At 42.3% G+C, this 19,833-nt stretch overlaps 1 protein-coding gene across 1 annotated transcript in view; it reads left to right on the forward strand.

The window, feature by feature from the left end:
- Ssr1 (signal sequence receptor subunit 1) overlaps positions 1-19,509 on the forward strand; it is a 30,526-nt gene extending 11,017 nt beyond the window's left edge. Inside the window, exons 5-9 of the mRNA XM_050142770.1 lie at positions 510-586; positions 1,269-1,347; positions 2,917-3,010; positions 7,261-7,324; positions 18,734-19,509. Coding sequence (XP_049998727.1) covers positions 510-586; positions 1,269-1,347; positions 2,917-3,010; positions 7,261-7,324; positions 18,734-18,758 — 339 coding nt within the window. The 3' untranslated portion in view covers positions 18,759-19,509. The remainder of the gene's footprint in view (positions 1-509; positions 587-1,268; positions 1,348-2,916; positions 3,011-7,260; positions 7,325-18,733) is intronic.
- Positions 19,510-19,833: the final 324 nt, after the last annotated feature.

The raw sequence follows: 19,833 nt of genomic DNA on the forward strand, positions 1-19,833 counted from the left end.
AAAAATAAAGTTTTGTTAAATTATCGAAGTAGTTTTAAGATGATAATGAAAAAAATACTTTGAAACTGAAAATAAATTACTGGTCTGTTCCTTAGAGTGGAATTGGTTTTCATTCCAGTTTCCATTTAGAGCATGAGCCTGACTTTGTCTGGGTTGCTTCCTAAGTGGTCTGCTCCTGCAGCTGCTGAGGAGCTCTGTGGGGCTGTGCTTCTTCCTACCAGGGCTCTGTGATCTTCACAGCTGCCCTGGCTCGTGAAGCCACCACCTCCCTGCTCCCTGCAGAAGGTAGAGGGTGGTCTTGGCAAGTTCCTAGGCATTTTTATTTTAAAGGTGAAATAACATAAGTTTTGTACCTGGCAATGAATCATAAATTACATATGGCCTTATTGTCCTGTATGACAAAGTGATGGAAAGTTAAGTCTGGTAGAATAGCAGTTTTAAGAACACATGTAATTTTTATTCTTTTAACACATCTCATGTGATTTTTAAAACATCTGTTTCTTAAACAGGGCAATGTATTCCAAGATGCTGTCTTCAATCAGACAGTTACAGTTATTGAAAGAGAGGACGGGCTAGATGGAGAAACGTAAGTAAAGCTGTATCTGTAGATCTGGAGCTCCCAGACTGAGCTGGAAGGCAGTGTGCTCAGAACACAGAATGTCTAGAAATGGTCAGAATGTGAAATCCATACATTATGTGTTTCTTGTGCCTATTATACAAGTCAAGGAAGATGGTGGAACCTGAAAAACTGTTTTTACAGCAGGAGTAGTTGACTTTTTCCTTTCCCAAATTCTTTTCTGCTTTAACTGAGCCTTAGCCTATCTAACATGCCTCTAAGATCATTGCACAGGTTAGCCTTTCTAACAGGCCTCTGAGATCACTGTACAGATTAGGGTGTTTTCTTGGAAAATATTTTTTCTGAGTGAAGAATCATTTGTGAATGTAGATGTGACTCACTTGACAGGATTTATAAGGCCAGTTATGAAATAAGGATGTAAATGTGAGGTGAACAAAACTACTGAAATTGTCGTAAACCATGAGTTTGAAAGAAAACGTTTTAGAGGTAGAGTTTTTTGACGAAGTGTTCTTAACTATAAATAAAAGGAAATTTGTAAAGCTTGTTGCCTGGAATTAATTAAAATGCTGTATTTTTCCTACAAGTTACTTGGAAAGCTGTTGTAGCATATGTTAAGTTTTTGTTTTTAATTAGATACAGTATGTATGAATTAACCACCAGCTCTATTTTCTTTTTTTTTTTTTTCTGCCAGAATTTTTATGTATATGTTCCTTGCTGGTCTTGGGCTTCTAGTTGTTGTTGGCCTTCATCAACTCCTGGAATCTAGAAAGGTAATTATGAATGAGCAGCTGGCAAACCACACTGAGTGGTTGCCGTACTAACTATACTCTAGTTCTTATTGTAGTTTTGTAGGCTTGGAACTTTGTGGTGCCTTTTTTAACACTACCCAGAGATGAGACTTTGAATATGTGACTTGAATTTGTAGAGATGTTTGCACAAATCCAGTTAGTGTGCTAGTTACCCTCTCTAAAGTGATCTTTGCTGTCTTAACGGTAATGTTCCTTGAGTTCAGAACAATTTTTCTAATACTTAATACATTTTCCTCATGGATGTATTGAATTATCTGTAATCAAACAATTTATTTGGGTTAGAATTCTTAGTGAGAGGGGATACTTTTTTGTGTATTCAGAATTTATAGACTGTATAAATCTGTTTAAATAGATTATCAGAGTTTTTACCTGCTAGGCAAGCATTTTATACTGAGCTATAGCTATAGCCCTTAGGTTTTGAGACAGGGTTTTTCTGTGTAGTTCTGGCTGGCCTTAAAGTCCAGTGTAGCTCAGTCTGGCTTAGCATGATTCTTTGTCCTCCCAGGTGCTGGAATTACAAACTTTCTCCACAGAATTTTGAGATAGTCTTTTACTATGTAGATCTGGCTGGCTTGGAACTCAAAGATTCACCTGCCTCAGCCTTCTGAGTGCTGTGCTTAAAGGTGTGTACACCATGCCCAGCTTCCTGCACAGATTTTTGATTTTTAAACTTCAGAGCAAGACTAAAGAAAATGGAATTAAGTGGGCTTCATGGTCCAGTGTTGTAGCAGATAGACTATAGAGAAAGTCTCACCCTGTCTTTGTTTTGTTTTTGAAACAGGGTCAGCCTACACTGACGTTGAACTTACTATGCTGCTAAGGCAGGCCTTGAACTCCTGATCCTTCTGCCTCTCCCTGCAGTGTCCTGGAATTATATATACATACCACTATGCCTTGAAACCTTCACACTCTTAATGAATTCATTAATGTCAAGCTATTTGAGATTTTGTGGGGGGTTTTGTGTCTGTACCTACTTTATTTGATTATATTTAGCTACCAGTAAGAGTCCTGCGTGCAACATTTCAATAATTATCTTGAATTTCACTGACTGGAACTTTATTTTCTATGATTTGATTCCCAAATGAAAAGAAAATTATTGGGTAAATAGTAGTTTTTATTTGATCTATCAGTGATATAACAACAACTTAGACTCTCAAGATTTATTTTTTTAAACATTTTCCTATTACATGTATTTGGTTTTGGGTGGGCATATGTACATGTGCATTCACATGTGTGTGCTTTGGCACATGTGATGAGGCCGGAGGTCAACTTTGAGAAGTTGATTCTTTTATCATTTGAGACTCTGGGATCAAATACAGGTCATCAGGCTTGGTGACAAGCATTTTACTCACTAAGAAGACATGTTTTTATCCTTCTAGCAGATAAAGTGTGTGTTGGGGTGTTTTAAAACAAGAAAAGAATGTAATTTGTCTGCTAAGAGACTCAAATTATATATATTGATCAAAGTTTTTAAAATTAGAATAAACAATGTTATGACGTGTATTTAAATAGTCTTTTATGTTCTTGTAGCGCAAGAGACCTATACAGAAAGTAGAAATGGGTACATCGAGTCAAAATGACGTTGACATGAGTTGGATTCCTCAGGAAACTTTGAATCAGATCAGTAAGTATTCTTACAAACTTGGTGAGAATTTTTCTCTAAATGGAAATTAAATAGTTTCTAATAATCAAAAAAAATCCTTGGTCAGTACTATTTAACATTGATCTTTTCCATTACTTGTGTAGACTCTAGTATAATGATTAACAAAGCACTTAAAGACTTGTTCTGTTTATAGTGTTTTTATAATTTAATTTAGAAGTGCTTTCAAACACGCAGCTTGTTTGTAAATATCTGAGTTCTCTTCCTAATCTGTTTCCTGTCTTTTTTCCTTCCTGTTGCTTCAGTGCAGAGTAGAAGAGGTGAGGTGACTTAATTTCTTTAGTGGTCTCTGCTGCAGTTTTGGGGGCTCTTGCATAGTGCATGACTACAGCAAGTTTAATAATGTATTTTAGGGGAAAACTACTGCAACTACTTTCTGTTGTTCTTTGGGGTTTTTTGTTTTGTTTTGTTTTTCAAGCCAGGATCAGGCTAACCTTGAGCTCTCAGAGATCCACCTGCTTCTGCCTCCTGCCTCCCAAATACTGGGATTAAAGGCGTGCGCCACCAACAACTGGCTACATGCTAATTTTTAAAGAATGGATCTAAAATATTACTTAATGGATTCTGGTGTTTTTTTTAATAGGAAGTTTGTTAAAAGTACTAATTTTTATGAAGGAATACAGAACAGTTTTTCCCATTTGGTGAGTGGCTCTTTTAAAAACCACTTGTGGGTCTGGGAAGGTGGCCTCAAGGTTAAGAGCACTAAAGTTCTCCCAGGGGTCCAGGGTCAGTTCCCAGCACCCACTTGACAGCTCACAGCTGTCTGAAACTCCAGGTCTAGAGAATCCTCTGACCTCCACAGGCACTGTACACATGTGGTACACGGACATCCATGAAGGCAACACACGCTCATTTAAAAAAAGAAAAAAGAAAATTGAAAAAAAAAAGGGGAAAGCATTCAAGTTAGCCTCATTGTAAAAAAAAAAATTAAATTGTACAAAAATATAAAATTCTGTCCTTGACTTCACTAATCCCAGTTTCAATAAATAAATTATGCTTAGATATTAAAATGGTTTTCTGTATATATTTATTTCTCTATGAGTGTTCTGTCTGCATGGTGATGACAATGCCCATGGTTTCACTTTTCTTGCCTAGGGCTCATACGCTTTGAGCATGTTTTTCCTTAACCAGTATAAGACACTTTGAGGCATTTTCAGCTTCCACTAATCTGATTTCTTGATAAGTATTTTACATTTTAAGGTGAAGTGGGTCTACTTCCCCTGAGTATTTTTTTAACCTATAAACTCACAGGTTAACTGATTTTTTTTTTAAATAGAAAAGAATTAGGGTCTTTGCTAAATAATTTTTTTGAGTATCTATTTATTATACAGTGTTCTGCCTATACATGCCTGCAGGTTAGAAGAGGGGACCAGACCTCATTACAGATGGTTGTGAGTCACCATGGAGTTGCTGGGAATTGAATTCAGGCCCTCAGAAGAGGAGCCAGTGCTCTTAACCTCTGAGCCATCTCTCCAGCCCTGCTAAATAATGTTTTAAATGCATACAAAATCTTTCAATCATAACATTTATTATGTAAATACCATTTAAAGGGTTGACAGGATAGTTCAATTGGTGAAGTGTGTGGTGGATAAGCATGAAGACCATTACTGTGGCCCCAGAACCTGTGAAAAAGCCGAGGGTGGTAGGATGCCTTTGGGAGGCAGAAATAGAAACAGGCAGCCCCCTGGGGTTTCGTGGCTGCCCAGTAACTGATGAGCTCCAAGACTAGGGAGAGTCTCTGAAAACAAGGTGGAAGCTCCTGCAGAACAACACCCCCACACACACATACAATCTTCATAAGCGCACACTTGTTAATTTTAGAAAGAAATAGGCAAGATATGGGGGTAAATACCTTTAATTTCACTACAAAAGAGGCCAATGCAGGAGGATCACATTTTGGAACCTTCCTGGGCTCTCTTCAAAGCCAAAAAAAAAAAAAAAAAAGCTGCAGTTGACCTGCATGGGCTCCTAGGTGAGGGGAGACTGAGGCTCACTGTCTACTAACATGATGCTGTTGTCCTTAGTAAAAATGAAGAATTAAACTGTTAAAGATTTTGTGAAGTGGTTTTGCTTTGGTCAGCCTGTTTTAAATGGGTGGTGCATGCACTTGCAGGTCTGTCTGGAGTCTGGTGTGAGGGTTTTTTCCACTTACATGATTCTTTCCCCCCACATATAGTTTAAAGTTTACTCTGGAAAGATAAACTATATTGACTTTAAGTAATTTAGAGCTTTTTCCTTAGGCTTTGCTTGTTTCGTTTTGCTCCCCCCTCCCCCAAACCTTTATGGGAAGTAATGGTAATTTTTTTTTCCCTTTGGTAGCTGAAAAAAAAAATCATGATATACATTTGTGATTGCTTTTTATTTAAACAATGCTTTTTCTGCTGTTGAGGTATTTGAAGGATTTTTTTCTAAACCCAAATGACCTCAAGGTACTGTCTTACAGACTTCTTTTTCTGTCTGCTGCCTAGCCTAAGCAGGTCATCATGGTGAAGGCTAGCTGAATTGACTGTCTTTTTAATGGAATTTTATTTGGAAACTGAAACAGGCATCAAAAGTCCTGGGCTACTCTTTCTTCTCCCCCTCCCCCCTCTCTCATTACTGTGCTCCAGCTGACTGGGATTTAATGGTCACACGTCATCACTAACTGCTCACACTGATGGCTGTTAGATTGTGGGTGCTTTTTGAATCTTCAGAGATGAAATATTCAGCTTCTTACTTATTTTTTTACAATAATCTGGAAATTGGTCACTTGGGAAAGAAAGTAGTTCTTAGTCTTATCTTTGGGGGAAAATCTGATAAGAAAGTGTTTTCTTCACTAGGAAAAACGTCGTAGAAGTGAGTTTTTAGGCAAGAAAAACAACCCCTCTTGGAGGCCTTGTTTATGTGACTTGTAGGTTCAGTCTTACTAGATCTTTTGGGGGGTGTTTGTTTGGGTTTTTTGAGACAGGGTTTCTCTGTATAACAGTCCTGGCTCTCCTGGAACTTGCTTTGTAGACCAGGCTGGCCTGAAACTCACAGAGATCCACCTGCCTCTGCCTCCCAAGTGTTAGGATTAAAGGCTTGCACCGCCACAACCCAGCTGTCTTTAGAAATTTTCGATAAACATTTATTATAAAATGTATTCTGTCCTAGTAACTTTTAAGAAAAAGACTGTTAGGCATTCTTTTTCATTTCATAAATAAACTTCACACCTTGGTGAAAGTATCTTTTTCCGGTTTTTTACTTTTTTTAATCTGCAGAAATCATTTGGTGGTGATGAGGAGGTGACAGGTCTTGTATATTGCCCAACCTGGCCTTGTACCTTGTTTCATATGATCACCCTGCCTCAGTAGTTAGCACACGTCACAGGCCGTATACATTTTCATTATTCTTTTTGAAAAAAATAATAGCTTATTTCACAGTGAGCTATTCTTCCTGGTGCGGAGTATTTCTAGAAAATAAGGAAACGGTATGTCAAACCTGTTTTTGAAAAAGCCTTATTAGATATAGCCTAGGCTGGCCTCAAACTCAGCTTCCCAGGAACTGAGATTACAGGAATGTACCACCATACCCATCTTGGTCCTGTTTTTAAAAGAAACATATAGACTATTTCTTTTATAGAATAGAAGAAACTCAACACCCCGTGTATTTCTGCTAAATTCTAAAGAGAGGCTGTGTCTCGGAGTGGTTTTAGCATTGAGGTACTAATGCCCTTTGCTTGCTTCTTGCAGTTAGATTTGTGTATTTGCCAACACTTAAGTACCCACAAATACTAAATCTGGTGTTAGTGCACAACATAAATACGCTCCAAGTGTGTCATACCTTTTAAACTTTTGCTTTTGTTTTTGAAGCAGAATCTCATAGTAACCCTTGCTAACTTGAACTCCCAATCCTCCTGCCTCTGCCTCCCAAGTACTGGAGTGAGGACCACCATGCCTGGGTTTATACAGTACTTTCAAATTCTTCCTTTTGCGTGTAATAGGATGTGCATAGTGTTCGCGATAGCACAACATCCATTGTCAGATCATTCCCTACACAAGTATGAAAATTTTATTTTAATTGGTATTACCCTTGAAAGATATTTTTAACTTATTTTAAAAACCTAGAGCTAGGTAAGAGGCATTTGTTGCCACATGGTGTATGTGTGTGTACACGTGTGTGTGTGTGTTAAGTTTACTGCTGAAAAGACAAAATGTTCTTGAGTTAGTTAGCTTCTTTCTTGCTTTTTCTTTCAGATAAAGCTTCTCCAAGAAGGCTGCCCAGGAAGCGGGCACAGAAGAGATCAGTGGGATCTGATGAGTAAATGTTCTTTGTGCAACAATTCAGTCTGTGCTTCCCCTGCCCTAATGTTTTTCAGCCTGATGGGAATTAGTGCAGAGAAGCCCTATCACCATAGAAGGCAACTCCTGCTTATGTGTGGACTGAGCAGTCAGAGTCTGTGGCGATAATCTTGCTGAAAATGCACTGCATTCGTTTTTCTAAAGTAACAAATTTGGTTTTTCTTTTTTTTTTAAGCCATTAAACTGTGTGGGTGTGAGTGTCTGAGCAGTTGTCTTACCAGAATTATTGTCAAACTACCTGAAACATGCCTTTAGAATACTCAGCAAAGCGCTGTTGCTGCCTCCCTTGTGATATTTTCTGATTTTTTTTTACCCCAAGCTCAATTGATTATTTTCCCCAGTGTAGTTTTAGATGTTCTGCCTTTTGAGGAAATAATTTGCTTATTTCTTCAAATCAAATCTGAATTGATGGCACAAACTGGCCTTTTGCTTGCTGTCTGCTACAGCTTATATTGTAAAGGCACAGGCAGGCGTGGCTGCTGTCTGAGCAACAGAGGCATGTTGTTGGGTGTTTGCCGCTGTTTACTGTGTGCACACCTTCAGGAACTTACCTTACCGATGGAGTCAAAGAATTTGGAATCTCTAAGCAACAAAATTGTGAAACCTGACACTTCTATTGATGTTGGTATATAAATCCTAATTCCATACCTGGTTTTTTTGTTTGTTTGTTTTGTTTTTAAACAAAAAATAGTATGTTTGTGCAAACTGGGTTGTTGTGTTGTCTGTTGTTCTATGTGACTTGTGAGAGCTTTGGAGTGACCTTTCCTTGCTTCTTTGCTTGTTGTTGGGTTTAAGCAGAGCTTTTTGTTCTTAAAAATAATCTTAAAAATTGTCATGGTCTACAGACCAAGGGGATCAAATTTTCAGGGCAGGGTGCATTTTAGTTAATCCTAATCTACAAAAACATTAATTGGATAGATTTAAAATCATTACAAGGTTTATCTTTTAACTTGATCTTTTGAAGTTTTGATTGTTGACCTACATGCTATCTCTGTTAATGTGAAAAGTTCCCAAAATTTAAGGACTTAGGATTTCGGGACCAAAATTAAGTTGGTTTTGATAACAATACCTTAAGTTACTCTTGCCTAAACTAGTGAGTTAAGTTTGACATTATTGTCAGACTTAATAGAAATTAACATTGAGTGTGAATGGGTAAGAGACTTGGCTCTGTGTTTAAGCCATATTCTCCCTGGTATATTACAAGGAAGTAGTAATTTCAGTAGGTTCTTTTATTCTTGACTTCTCATTTTTATTGGAAGGTCCAATCCCTTCCCCACACACCTGCAGGAAAACAACAAAACAAAACACAGAAACAGAATTTCCAAGCTGTGTAAGATGTAAGCCAAAGCCAATAATGACAGAAGGTCTTCTGTAATTGTTAATCACGTTGCAAAAGGGGCTGAAATGTCAAATTGCCTATGTTTGCATTGTTGAACTGTAAACTTTCTATGCTTGTAATATGATGTGTGCGGGTTTTTAAATTGAGCTGTATAATCAGTTTATTTTGAAAAGGTGCTTTGAGGCCTGAGGAACTGTATGGTTTTTAACTTGATGTAATATAGGAGACGCTTCTCATTCTCAAGCATTTCCCAGAATCTTCTGTGAATATCTGTGTTTGTTAAGCTACTGTAACATACTACAGTAAGATATACATAATTAAAACCTTAAATGGCCCATAGAGTTTGACTAAACACCTGGGTAAAAACATGGGTAGTTGCAGAAACCACACTTATAGCCGCCACGTTCTCATCCCTGAGTAATTGCCTTATACACCAGCTCTTTGTTTCTGAGGCCCAGATTAGAGCCTCAGGAGTGTAGAATGTATTACTTTTTAGTGGAGACTGGGAACAGCTGAAACTCAAGTCTTCAAATGCCAGGCGCCTACTATAGCATCAGTAAGTATTTAGCAGAAACTAACTCCATAATGAATGGAATTCAATTCCACACATGGTTTGTTCAAGCACACTTAATAAGTAGTCTACTTTTAAATGTCTTTAAAATGTAAATACTTGGATGAAACGCTTTTTCTTTTTTATTTCAATATAGTCATTTGCATCATCAGCCTTAGTTCCAGAATTTATCTTGTTTGAACAAGTGGGTTTCAGAATCTGTTAAATGAATTTAAGGATCATGTGTATCAAACCTGTGACCCAGACCTTTGAGAATAATGTGTCATAAAGCATGGATCCCACTCTGGTTGTATAGCTTCATCATTTGAATCATGTTTTGTAGTAAGGGACTTGGGGAAGATAAACTGTCCCTGGAATGTTGCCTGCGGAGTTTTAGGAGCGGTGAGACTTTGTGAAAGCCTAAGGGGAAGAACCAGGTGGAATTGAGAGCAGCAGTGACAACAGAAAATCAACTTTGGTAGGTGGAATCACTTCAGCCTAGAATTGTTAGGGGGAGAGGCAAGTGATACAATATTGGAACAGTATTGCTAAGATTTGGGAGGTACAGTAGATGACATTTCATGCAAGGACATCCAGCATTCATCTCTTGTAGGGCAAAGATGTTCATACTCTTGGGATAAAGGAAAATGTGCTTGGTAGTGCATTTGATTCATGAATTTTCTTTGTTTTTAGATGGGGTCTTACAGCCTTGCTCAGGATGGTCTTGAATTCCTAAGTATGGTGTGAAATACTCAAATTTAGCTCAGAACAATATATATACTCTCATCAAGAGGTTGATAGGCTAGACCCTTGGTTTTTCTTTGAGTTCCAAAATTGTATGTTAGCTTAAATTAAGACTATTTCTAGATGCAGTCGAAGCACTTAACAGTGTGGGCAGCATTTATTCCATAGAGCTAGTCCGTATACTTGATCTGTATTTCTTAGTCCTCCCTTACTCAGCTAGTGAAGAGCACCTAACGCCATGTTTCCTGGTAGCAGTGAATGTGTGATGTTGGATTTCATGGTTATTCTCATATGTGTTCCAGAAAAAAAACACCTGTGCAGAGCACTTCCTAAAAGGAGAGAATAGGGCTTAGCAATTATTGCAGATAGCTAAGCAATAGTTGATTCCAGGTATTAATTTTGTTGGTATTTACATGGTTTTATTTTTCATTTACATAAAACCAAGACTTGTGGTTCTCTCTGAAGTTCTAGGGGTTTTTTTTTCTAGATGGTGGAATTGTGTGGGAGCTACACACTAATGCTGGTCCCCTGTGGTTGCCTTTGTAAGGGAGTGGGAAGGGAAGGAAGCTTGTCTGGTGAACGTTGTTCTCACGTAGTATGTGGGGAAAAGTCACTGAATTTAAGTGAGTTGGAGGCTTCAGAGATACCTGTTTTGAAAACCTCTGTGTTCTTTCCCTGTACTCCAGGCAGCATGGAAATTTTATAAAACCAAGCATCTGGGCAGCTTGCAAATACTCATTTTCCAGAATCCAGCAGCTAGAAAGTGGAGATGGCTTTTGGTACTGGATGTCCAGGATGTCTTATACCATGTACACATTGAACACACTTGCCACTTAGCTCACAGGCACTGCAGAAATGCATCTTTACACTTTGTTTGTGGTGTGTGTATAAAATTACTTGAACTGGTTACATAATTTTTATAATTTAGTTAACCACAATACCCTAACATTTAGTCTTCGTTAAATAATATAGTTTATATGTCTCCCTAGTAAAGAATTTATATTCTTTAAAAAATGTCTTCTGGGGCTGGAGAGATGGCTCAGAGGTTGGGAGCATTGCCTGCTCTTCCAAGGGTCCTGAGTTCGGTTCCTGGCGGCCACATGGTGGCTCACAACCATCTTTAGTGGCGTCTGGTGCCCTCTTCTGGCCTGCAGGCATGAATGCAGACAGAGTGTTGTATATATAATAAATGAATAGATAAATGTTTAAAAAAAAAAAGAGGGAGAGAAAAGATTCTAAGAGCCAGAGGAGCAGAAAGTGTGCTGTGAAATTGCATCTCCTAGAAATGTCAAAAAAAAAAAAATGTCTTCTGACAGTATGTGGTGGTGCACATCTGTAATCCCAGCACTGGGGAGGCAGAAGTAGAAAGATCATGAGAAAGTCCTGCATGGCCACATAGCAAGTCCCTGTTTCAAAAAAATGAAAGCAGTTTGGATTTTTTTAGCTGAACTATCCATATTCATGTTAGAGATGTAATAGGTGTTTGTAGTACACAGGCAGGTGGGGACAGGTCTATGGTTACAAGACCTCTCATCTAGTTTCTGTTCAGTTTGGATTTTCTTTAGGCACAGTAAGACATTGTAAAGGAAATCCAGTGTACCTGGAAAGCCCAAAGGTTAGGTCTTTAGTCTTCAAGGCACAGAGATGTAATTTGTGCCTGCGTTGTTCTTTGCTTTCCTTTACAGACTACTGTGTGTGCCTGTGAGTTGTCCTCCTCTTGTCACACCTCCCTCTGCTAGACTGTGAGCCCCAGAACCTGTGTATTGACAGTCTCTAGCTCAGTTAGGTGGAGACCTGTTACTGCCTAAAGAAGCATCAAGGGTAAAGGCCAGTGGATCTCTGAGTTTGAGGTTAGCCTAATCTACTTAGTGAGTTCTAGGCCAATCAGAACTACATAGTGAGACAATGTCTCAAGAGGAAAGGCAACACAGACTGGGAACATAGCTAAGTTGACAATGGCGTGGCGGGCATGAAGACTTGGGTTTGAGCTCCTGAGTCCATATGAATCCATATGAAAATGCCAGGTATGGTGGCATGTGCTGGCCAGCTCTTGTCTCAAGGGTAGAGGGCAGCATTCCTAAGGATGATACCCAAGGTTGTCATGTGCAGTCTGAAGGCATTTTAGACAAGAGGATGGGAAATACTGAAGAATGGTGTTCATTGAGTTTAGTGCTTGGCTCATGTGCACAAGACCTGAGTTCAGTTCCTAGTGCCAATAAATAAAGTCAGATTTATCGAGTCCTTGCTTCATGTTCATTCAGTCATCAGGCGTGCGACATAGCCTCTGGGAGTCTGGGACACCTACTTCTGTGTTCAGTTGCTGCCTAGCACTCAACTGGAGGTGTAAGGAATCCCTTGATGAGTGTGTGTTCATTGCGCACACAGTAGGCTCCCCTGTGTCTTAGTGACAACCCTCAGGACTGTATGAACCTTAACGGTTCTGGAGGACTTTCTGTAGTAGACTGTTCTCAATCCCTAGATGGACTCTTCCTTTCACACCACCCTCTCCATCTCCAACTTTGCCTGCTTCGTGAAAGCTTCATCCTAAGCCCTGCGGCTCCTCCTGCTTCCACTGTGTCTGCTTTTTCTCCTTTGTCAGAATGTCCCCTGTGCTGTTTCCTTGCTTTCCCTTCACGAGGCTTGCAGCATTTCAATTTTCTTCTGACTTATCCCTGCCCTGGCCAAGCCTGCTCTTCTAGGGTCTCGTGGCACTCGCATGGCCAGAGCCATCTCCATTCAGTTCCCTGGTCTCCATTAGCCTTACGTCCACTTTCCCGTCCAGGGCTGTGCTGCTGGCTGATAGCTAACTTCAGCACGCAATCATCTGTCACCACCACCGTTTCATGTTGGTGGGTTTTCAGTCCTGGGTTCTTCACTCTAAATTGTTTACTTTAGGGGCATTTTAACTGCCTGTGACCTGTTAGTCTCTTTCCCCAGGCCAATAACATGTTCTATGGCTCTCTGCAGCTCTCGGGTCACTTTTGAGCAGCACGGCTCCCCTTTTGTCTAGCCTTAATTAACCAATGACAGCTAACCCTAGCTCTGCTGCGAATGAACATTAGATTTCTGTTCTCTCTGCTTCTGCGATACTCTGATTCAAATCACTTCTCTATTTCCTGATTCCCTTCAGGAGACTTGGAGGTGCTATTCTAACTTAACGCTTCCCCGCTTGTGGTTTCCCGCAGTGTGCTTCAAGCAGTTTCATTTATTAGGAAGCGTTCTAGTGTGTTCTCCGTGGTGATGTGTCTGAAGGTGTTCTTTGGGTGTCTTTTGTGTCTGTTCAGTGAAAATGGGAGTAATGAACCAGTAATTCTCATGCAACTTCAATATGCATTCCACATGAGTATCAAGATTACTGTGCTAAGTCCGGTGAGCCCAGGACGTAAAGGTGCTACCTCTGGAACTGCTTTGCTTCTGTTTCCAAGGCATGCCCATCATTACTGCTGACCGGGAGAGCCTCGCTGCAATATCTTGAGAGATGAGAGGCACAAAGATACCTAAAGTACCAAACAATAGACTAGGTATGATGGCACATGCCTTTAACCTCAGCACTTAGGAGGTAGCGGTAGGTGGATCTCTCACAAGTTCTGGACCAGCCTGGTCTATGTAGTGAGATCCTATCTAAAAATAAATTACAAACTTAATCATTATTTTTCTCAATTATGTTTTTAAAAGTTAGCGCATTCTCTACATACAAAAATGTTGCCATTCCAGACAACAAAGTAGTGTCAAGTCAAGTGGACTAACAATTTTATACCTAGCTTGATGATGTAGGCTTTTAATCCCAGCTATTCGGGTGGCTGAGGCAGGAGGATTTGTGACTTCTAGGCCTATTTGGGCTGTAAGGTGAATTTCAAGACCAGCCAGCACAACTTAATGAGATCCTGTCTGGAAAGAGCTGGGGATGGAGCTCAGTGGTGGTGAGCTTGTTTAGGGTGTGTGAGGGCCTGGGTCCATCCCCAGCACTGCACATGCTCATGTGTACACATGTGCATGCACACACACTTCACATGTGCTGCTGGGCTGTTGACTTTGCAGATCATGGCCATAAAAGATACGTGAGGGTTCCAAGACCTACCCTCCTCCCATTCTCACTGATACTAAGAGTGGGCTTCCAATAATCACACACCACAGAGCAACCAGTTAAATCTGCTGTCACCTGGACACCCAGTGAGACAGGAGCACCAGGTGCCTCTCCAAGTTCTGCTCCGCAGTCACACTATGTTCCTCACAGAAAGGTCATTTGGCAGCGGCTGGAAACCTGGAGAATGTGGCTTTATAACTGATGCTTCCAGCCTTCTCTGTGAAAGAAGAGCAAGCTCTGAAGAATTAGGAAAAACAAGGACTATAAGATGTTTTATGTTTTCTTCTAAATGCTTGGAACAGTATTAAATTTCAGATTAACTTTAAAAGCCAAGTCTAGGGAGAACCTAGGATGCTGATGCTGTCTGTGCTAGGGTGGTGGATTTTTTTCTTTTTCAAAATGTTTGTAAAGTGCTTATATTTTATAACGAAAGCAATAAATATGAATGTTGAATTTATCTGGGCCTCCAAAGATGAGTGTGATCCTCAAAGCAGTTACAGATAGCTTTTTTTTTTTTTTTTTTTTTTTTTTTTTTTTTTTTTTTTTTTTTTTTTTTTTTTTTTTTTTTTTTTTTTTTTTTTTTTTTGGTTTTTCGAGACAGGGTTTCTCTGTGGCTTTGGAGCCTGTCCTGGAACTAGCTCTTGTAGACCAGGCTGGCCTCGAACTCACAGAGATCCGCCTGCCTCTGCCTCCCGAGCTTTCTTGTAACCAAAAAGAAAAGAAAAGTGAGCCAATGCCTAAAATGTGTTATCACACTTCCTGTTTGAAGGTCGGGATAACTGCTCACAGGCAGCCCTTGCAGGTGTTTTATGTCATCCTTGCTGTGAACTGCCAATGTCCCATTCTCCCCTCCGCTCTGCACTGGCCCAGCCCCCCACGGTCAGTTCAGTGCTGCCTTCCTGCCCTGCCATGTCAGGACCTTGACTTTTCCTGTGGGCACTCCTGTGGCTGTGGTGCACTGCTGTGGCCTGCAGGGTGCGCCAGGGTCTCCATTAGAGAGAGCATCCTCGCTGCCTTGCCCTAACCTGCACACCCTCTCCAGCCTCACTCCAGCAGTGGGGCGGTACCAGCTTACCTTGGGACACTTCCCCTGACCGTGCACATCACACACCTTCCTTTGTTGTCCTTGTCCTCCTCCTCCTGGTCCTTAATATTGTTTCACCCTTATTAGATGTGAGCTTTAGGACCAGAACTGTTCAAGGCCTAGGGATGTTGCCTCAGATGGACGTGGCCCCACACTGCACACACCCAGCTCAACCAAAGCAAAGTCACTAGATGAAGTCTTCAAACACCTGAGTGGCAGGTGTTTGAAAATAGGAATTCTTTACATAGCCACCCTATGATACATTTGCAAATAAGGAAATTAAAAGTTCCAGTTAATTTGACTTTTAAAAAATTCCACTATTGGGCTGGAGAGATGGCTCAGTGGTTAAGAGTATTGCCTGCTCTTCCAAAGGTCCTGAGTTCAATTCCCAGCAACCACATGGTGGCTCACAACCATCTGTTATGAGGTCTGGTGCCCTCTTCTGGCCTGCAGACATACACACAGACAGAATATTGTATACATAATAAATAGATATTTTTTAAAAAAAACTCCACTATTAAGCTGCAAAACTGAGATTCAAACACAGGTTCATGTGTGTATCCTGAGCTATGATTGTCCTGCCTTCCATATAAAATTCCTTCCAAACCCAAACTCCCTCCTGGTCACCATCCACTGAAAACCCAGGGGAGAGGAGGCGTCTGCACACCGTGCTTAGGGTTTCAGGCAGGACCTTGCAAGCTGCCGCACCTTAGTCTCTGCAAAGAGCTGATGGGATCTGGAGTGATGGGATCAAGAAATGGCAGCCTCCTGATTGCTGGCAGTGGTTCCTGTGAAATTCCATCCATCGGGTGCCTCTAGAAAAGCCACGGAAGCATGGTGGCTGTAGCTTCAGTATCAAAAGCTTATTTCTAAACTAAGTTGTAACGACAGATACCTCCTTATGTGCATAATGGCCAGGCATTACCAGGTGGTGCCAAGCAAAAATCACTAACCCCTCACAGACAGCACAAGCTGCCCACTGACAGTAGCGGGAGGAGAGGGCAAGAAAAATGGTAAAGTTTAGCCCCTCCGTTGTTCCACTTCCAAAGACTAGTGGAGTCACAAATATTCCCAACTACCAGCTGGTCACAGATACAGTAAAAATCCTAGTAATCCGAAGGCCGAGGCAGGAGGCTTTGCTGGGTGTTTAAAGGATAGCCTGGGCTAAAAAGTGAGCCCTTGTCTCAGACAACCTAATTACAGCTGTTGAGATGGCTCAGAGGATTAAAGAAGACATGCAGCACAAGCCAGAATCAAGCGGAGAGCCAACTTCACAGAGTTTGACCTCTGACCTCCACATAGGTGCCCGCATACACACACACACACACCATAAATTTTAAATTTCAATAAAAAAAAAAAAACAGGGCAGTGGTAGATTACACCTTTGATCCCAGCACTCAGGAGGCAGAGGTAGGCAGATCTCTGAATTCAAGGCCAGCCTGGTCTATACAGTGAGTCCTAGGACAGCCAGATCTATACAGAGAGACCTTGTCTTGAGAAAAACTAAACAAGCAAACAAAATACAAAGAAAATGCACACATTTCTAAATGTGCATGAACGTCAGTTTCTGTATTCTGCCCTTCAGGGAGCTTCCAAATGATAAGGTACTACTGCTGGGCAAGCAAGATGGCTTAGCCAGTCAGAGTTGGATCCCATATGGTGGGAGGAAAGAACAGATCCCACACACCATGGGGCATGTGTACATACGCATGCACACACAATAATAACAAAAATTAAAAAATTGAAAAAACATTTTAATGTGGGAGGTATCCCAGACTCCCTTGAAGCCAGTTTGCATAGATGTCTTTCTGCTGCCCTCTGCTGCCCATCGTGGGTATGGCAGTGACTGAACCACCCATTCCCTGGGCCTCCTTAGCTGGTTCATACTGCCTGAAAGCTGGAGAAACCTGGGAAGACTTCTCTCCTAACACACTACTTAGGCCAGTTGGCCCTTGGCACAGCATGCCTGTGATGTGCCGGTTCTCAACATATGGGTTGCAACATACAGATCTCCTGCATATCAGCTATTTACATTATAGTTCATAACAGCAAAATCACAGTGATGAAGTAGCAATGGAAATCATTTTATGGTTAGGGTCACCAGACCATGAGGAACTGCATTAAAGGGTCTCATCTTTAGGAAGGATAAGAACCACTGCCCCCAAGAGAAGCAAGCTGAGCAAAGCAAGCCAACCATGCCTCTGCTTTGCCTGCCACGGACAGGCTCTTATTTATGCGTGTGACGTCATGAGAACAGAGCAGTTGGTTTCCAGTCATTGGCTGATGACGGTGCACTAACTGGTTCAGCTGCTGCGATGAACCCTTACCTGAATCCGCCCACCCATTTACTGCATGGCTAACCTTCCTCTAGTCCCCTGACTTACCTCTGCCTGTTCCATCGCCTGTCAAGGAGGGACAGTAGAGTTCCTAGTTAATCCAATGAAGGTTCTAAGTCTTTGGGTTTACCTTCACTTTTTTTGAAAAAAAGCAGCATGACAGAAAGCTGATCCGAATGCCCACCGTAGCTTTCCCGTTTCTCCCCCATGTGAGCAGTGATCGTGGGTCCACCGCTAACAGAAGTGCTTGAACTTTGTTCTCCAAACGGTGACCTGTTTAAAAGGCTTGGTTCTTTCGTCCTCCCTCCGAGCACTCTCGGGCTGCTCCTGTGTGTGTAGCTAGCCACGCTGCCAGCTGCCCAGCCCACACAAGTGTGCACGGACACACCTGGTTCCTGCCTGCTTAGAAAGTACATGCCAGATGCCAGTGTCCCCAAGTGGTGGTCGTGGCCCCTGCCCATGGTGCTGCCAGAGCCTTGATCCACTCTGACTGCCATTCTTGTCCCTCCTGAGTCCACCCAGCATTTCATGGAGTCTGGGATCCAAATTCTGCTCCACACTTGCCTGGCAGGCCTTTTATGAACTGAGCCGTCTTGCTAGTTCCTCTCATTACCTGTGGCACAGCTTTCTTGAACTCTGCCTCGTATCAGAGGGTGGCTGTCTATTCCATAATTGCAGGCACAGAGTTTCATTCACTCATCCTGAGTTCTCAAGGTGTGTACGCTGCCATTGGCTGAGAGGGTCATATCTTGCTCCCTAGGACAGCAACAGCAACAGCTCCTAGTCTGGAGCCAGGGACTCAAAGTTTGCTGAGTGGGTGAAGGGATGATGTTGAGTGGTCAGGCTCTGATTTGCTTTCTAGAGCAAAGATCCTTACTGCTCTAGAGTCCTCTGGCCTCTGCTCTAGGCCACAATGTGGTGAAGCTTGTTTGCACACCAGGTCCCTCCTGAAGCGCGAGTGACTAAATCTCAGTGAAGAAGCACGCGGATTAGACCTTCTTTCTGGGAGGGGCTCATACTCTGGGCCAATTTTAATAACTTTGACCTCCCGGCTTAGATTTTTCTCCTTCATAGGGGAGAGTCCCAGGCTCTGAAGTGTTCGGATTCACACAGCAGCAGAAAGATGCCTTTAAGATGGTCGTAGGCCCCATTGCCCCATCTCACAAGCTCTGGACACCGGAGCAGTGGCCGAGAGCACCTCTTAGGTCACCCTCTCGCTTTGTTCTTTCAGGCGCAGAAAGAAGGACACACACTGAGGGAATCCTGCAGCTCAGCCAGCCTGCTGTCTCAGGTGCATGACGTGCCTGCCTCAACTGCTTCCGGAAGTTTGCCTAGACCGGTGGTCCCCGGATGTCTTCTCTGCACCGGCTTGCTGTTTGTGAGATTTAGGACAGCACCAGCTGCTCAGCTGAACCCTCCGTGGCGTCGCCGCTGGGAATGGCTGTCACCAGGGCTTTGTGGCCGATGAACAACCGCTGCTGGGTGTTGTCTCAGGGTGGGGTTGTTCCCAGGAAGTCCAGCGGCACTGACAGCTAGTGTGGAGGAGGGGAGGAGCCCAACCAGCCAGGAATGGAGGAGCCTCAGACCAAGCTCTAGGGTCACTTGGGTCAGCAGGCTTTTGTGTCCCCACACCATCTATGGCCTCATGACAAAGATGGCGGGAGACAGAAGAGTCTATGAAGCGAGCTAGCATACCTCCTTCACTGGACACAATTTAGCAGCTTCCATGACTGTTTGAGGAAATGGTTGTGATGAGCATCCTCAGCTGGGCTTACAGGAGGCCTCATAAGGGCTGAGTGGCCCCGCCCCCACTCCACAGGCCCACTGGAGGGGTTGAGCCAGACACCGGAGTCAGTACTGCTTCCTACAAATGTAGATTCCCCTAGCTGGCTCGCGGGCTGTTTTCTGTGTGTTGACGCTCGCCGTGAGCTTGAACCACGCTGTTGGGAACGGAGCTGAATTGCTTTGGATCAAATTGGATGGAAATAAATTGATGTGAAAGGCTTACAGACGTGTGAATCTTGGTGGGTGCCAGGTCTTGAGAGGTCAAAGGTGAACGCAATCCCCCTTCCCAGGTGTATCCAATGACATTGCTGAGTGACTCGTGGGAAGAGCACATTTGGGGTGGTGAGTGGTGAACGTGGGAAGAGGTGGGAGCAACACACTGGCTGAAGGCAGCAGCCTTGCGTCTGGTCCAGGACACAGGCACACAGAGCCAGGCTGTGTCACCAACCCTGCCAGTGAGCCACATGCATCCGGGTCCCCTGGAAATAACCCCTCTCCCTACATCACCAGCCTAAGTCAAACTCTGGGATTTCAGAGAGCTGGCTC

Source organism: Alexandromys fortis, unplaced genomic scaffold, assembly GCF_014885135.2.
Source record: "Alexandromys fortis isolate MF-2015 unplaced genomic scaffold, M_Fortis_MF-2015_v1.1 scaffold_5, whole genome shotgun sequence".
NCBI lineage: Eukaryota > Metazoa > Chordata > Mammalia > Rodentia > Cricetidae > Alexandromys > Alexandromys fortis.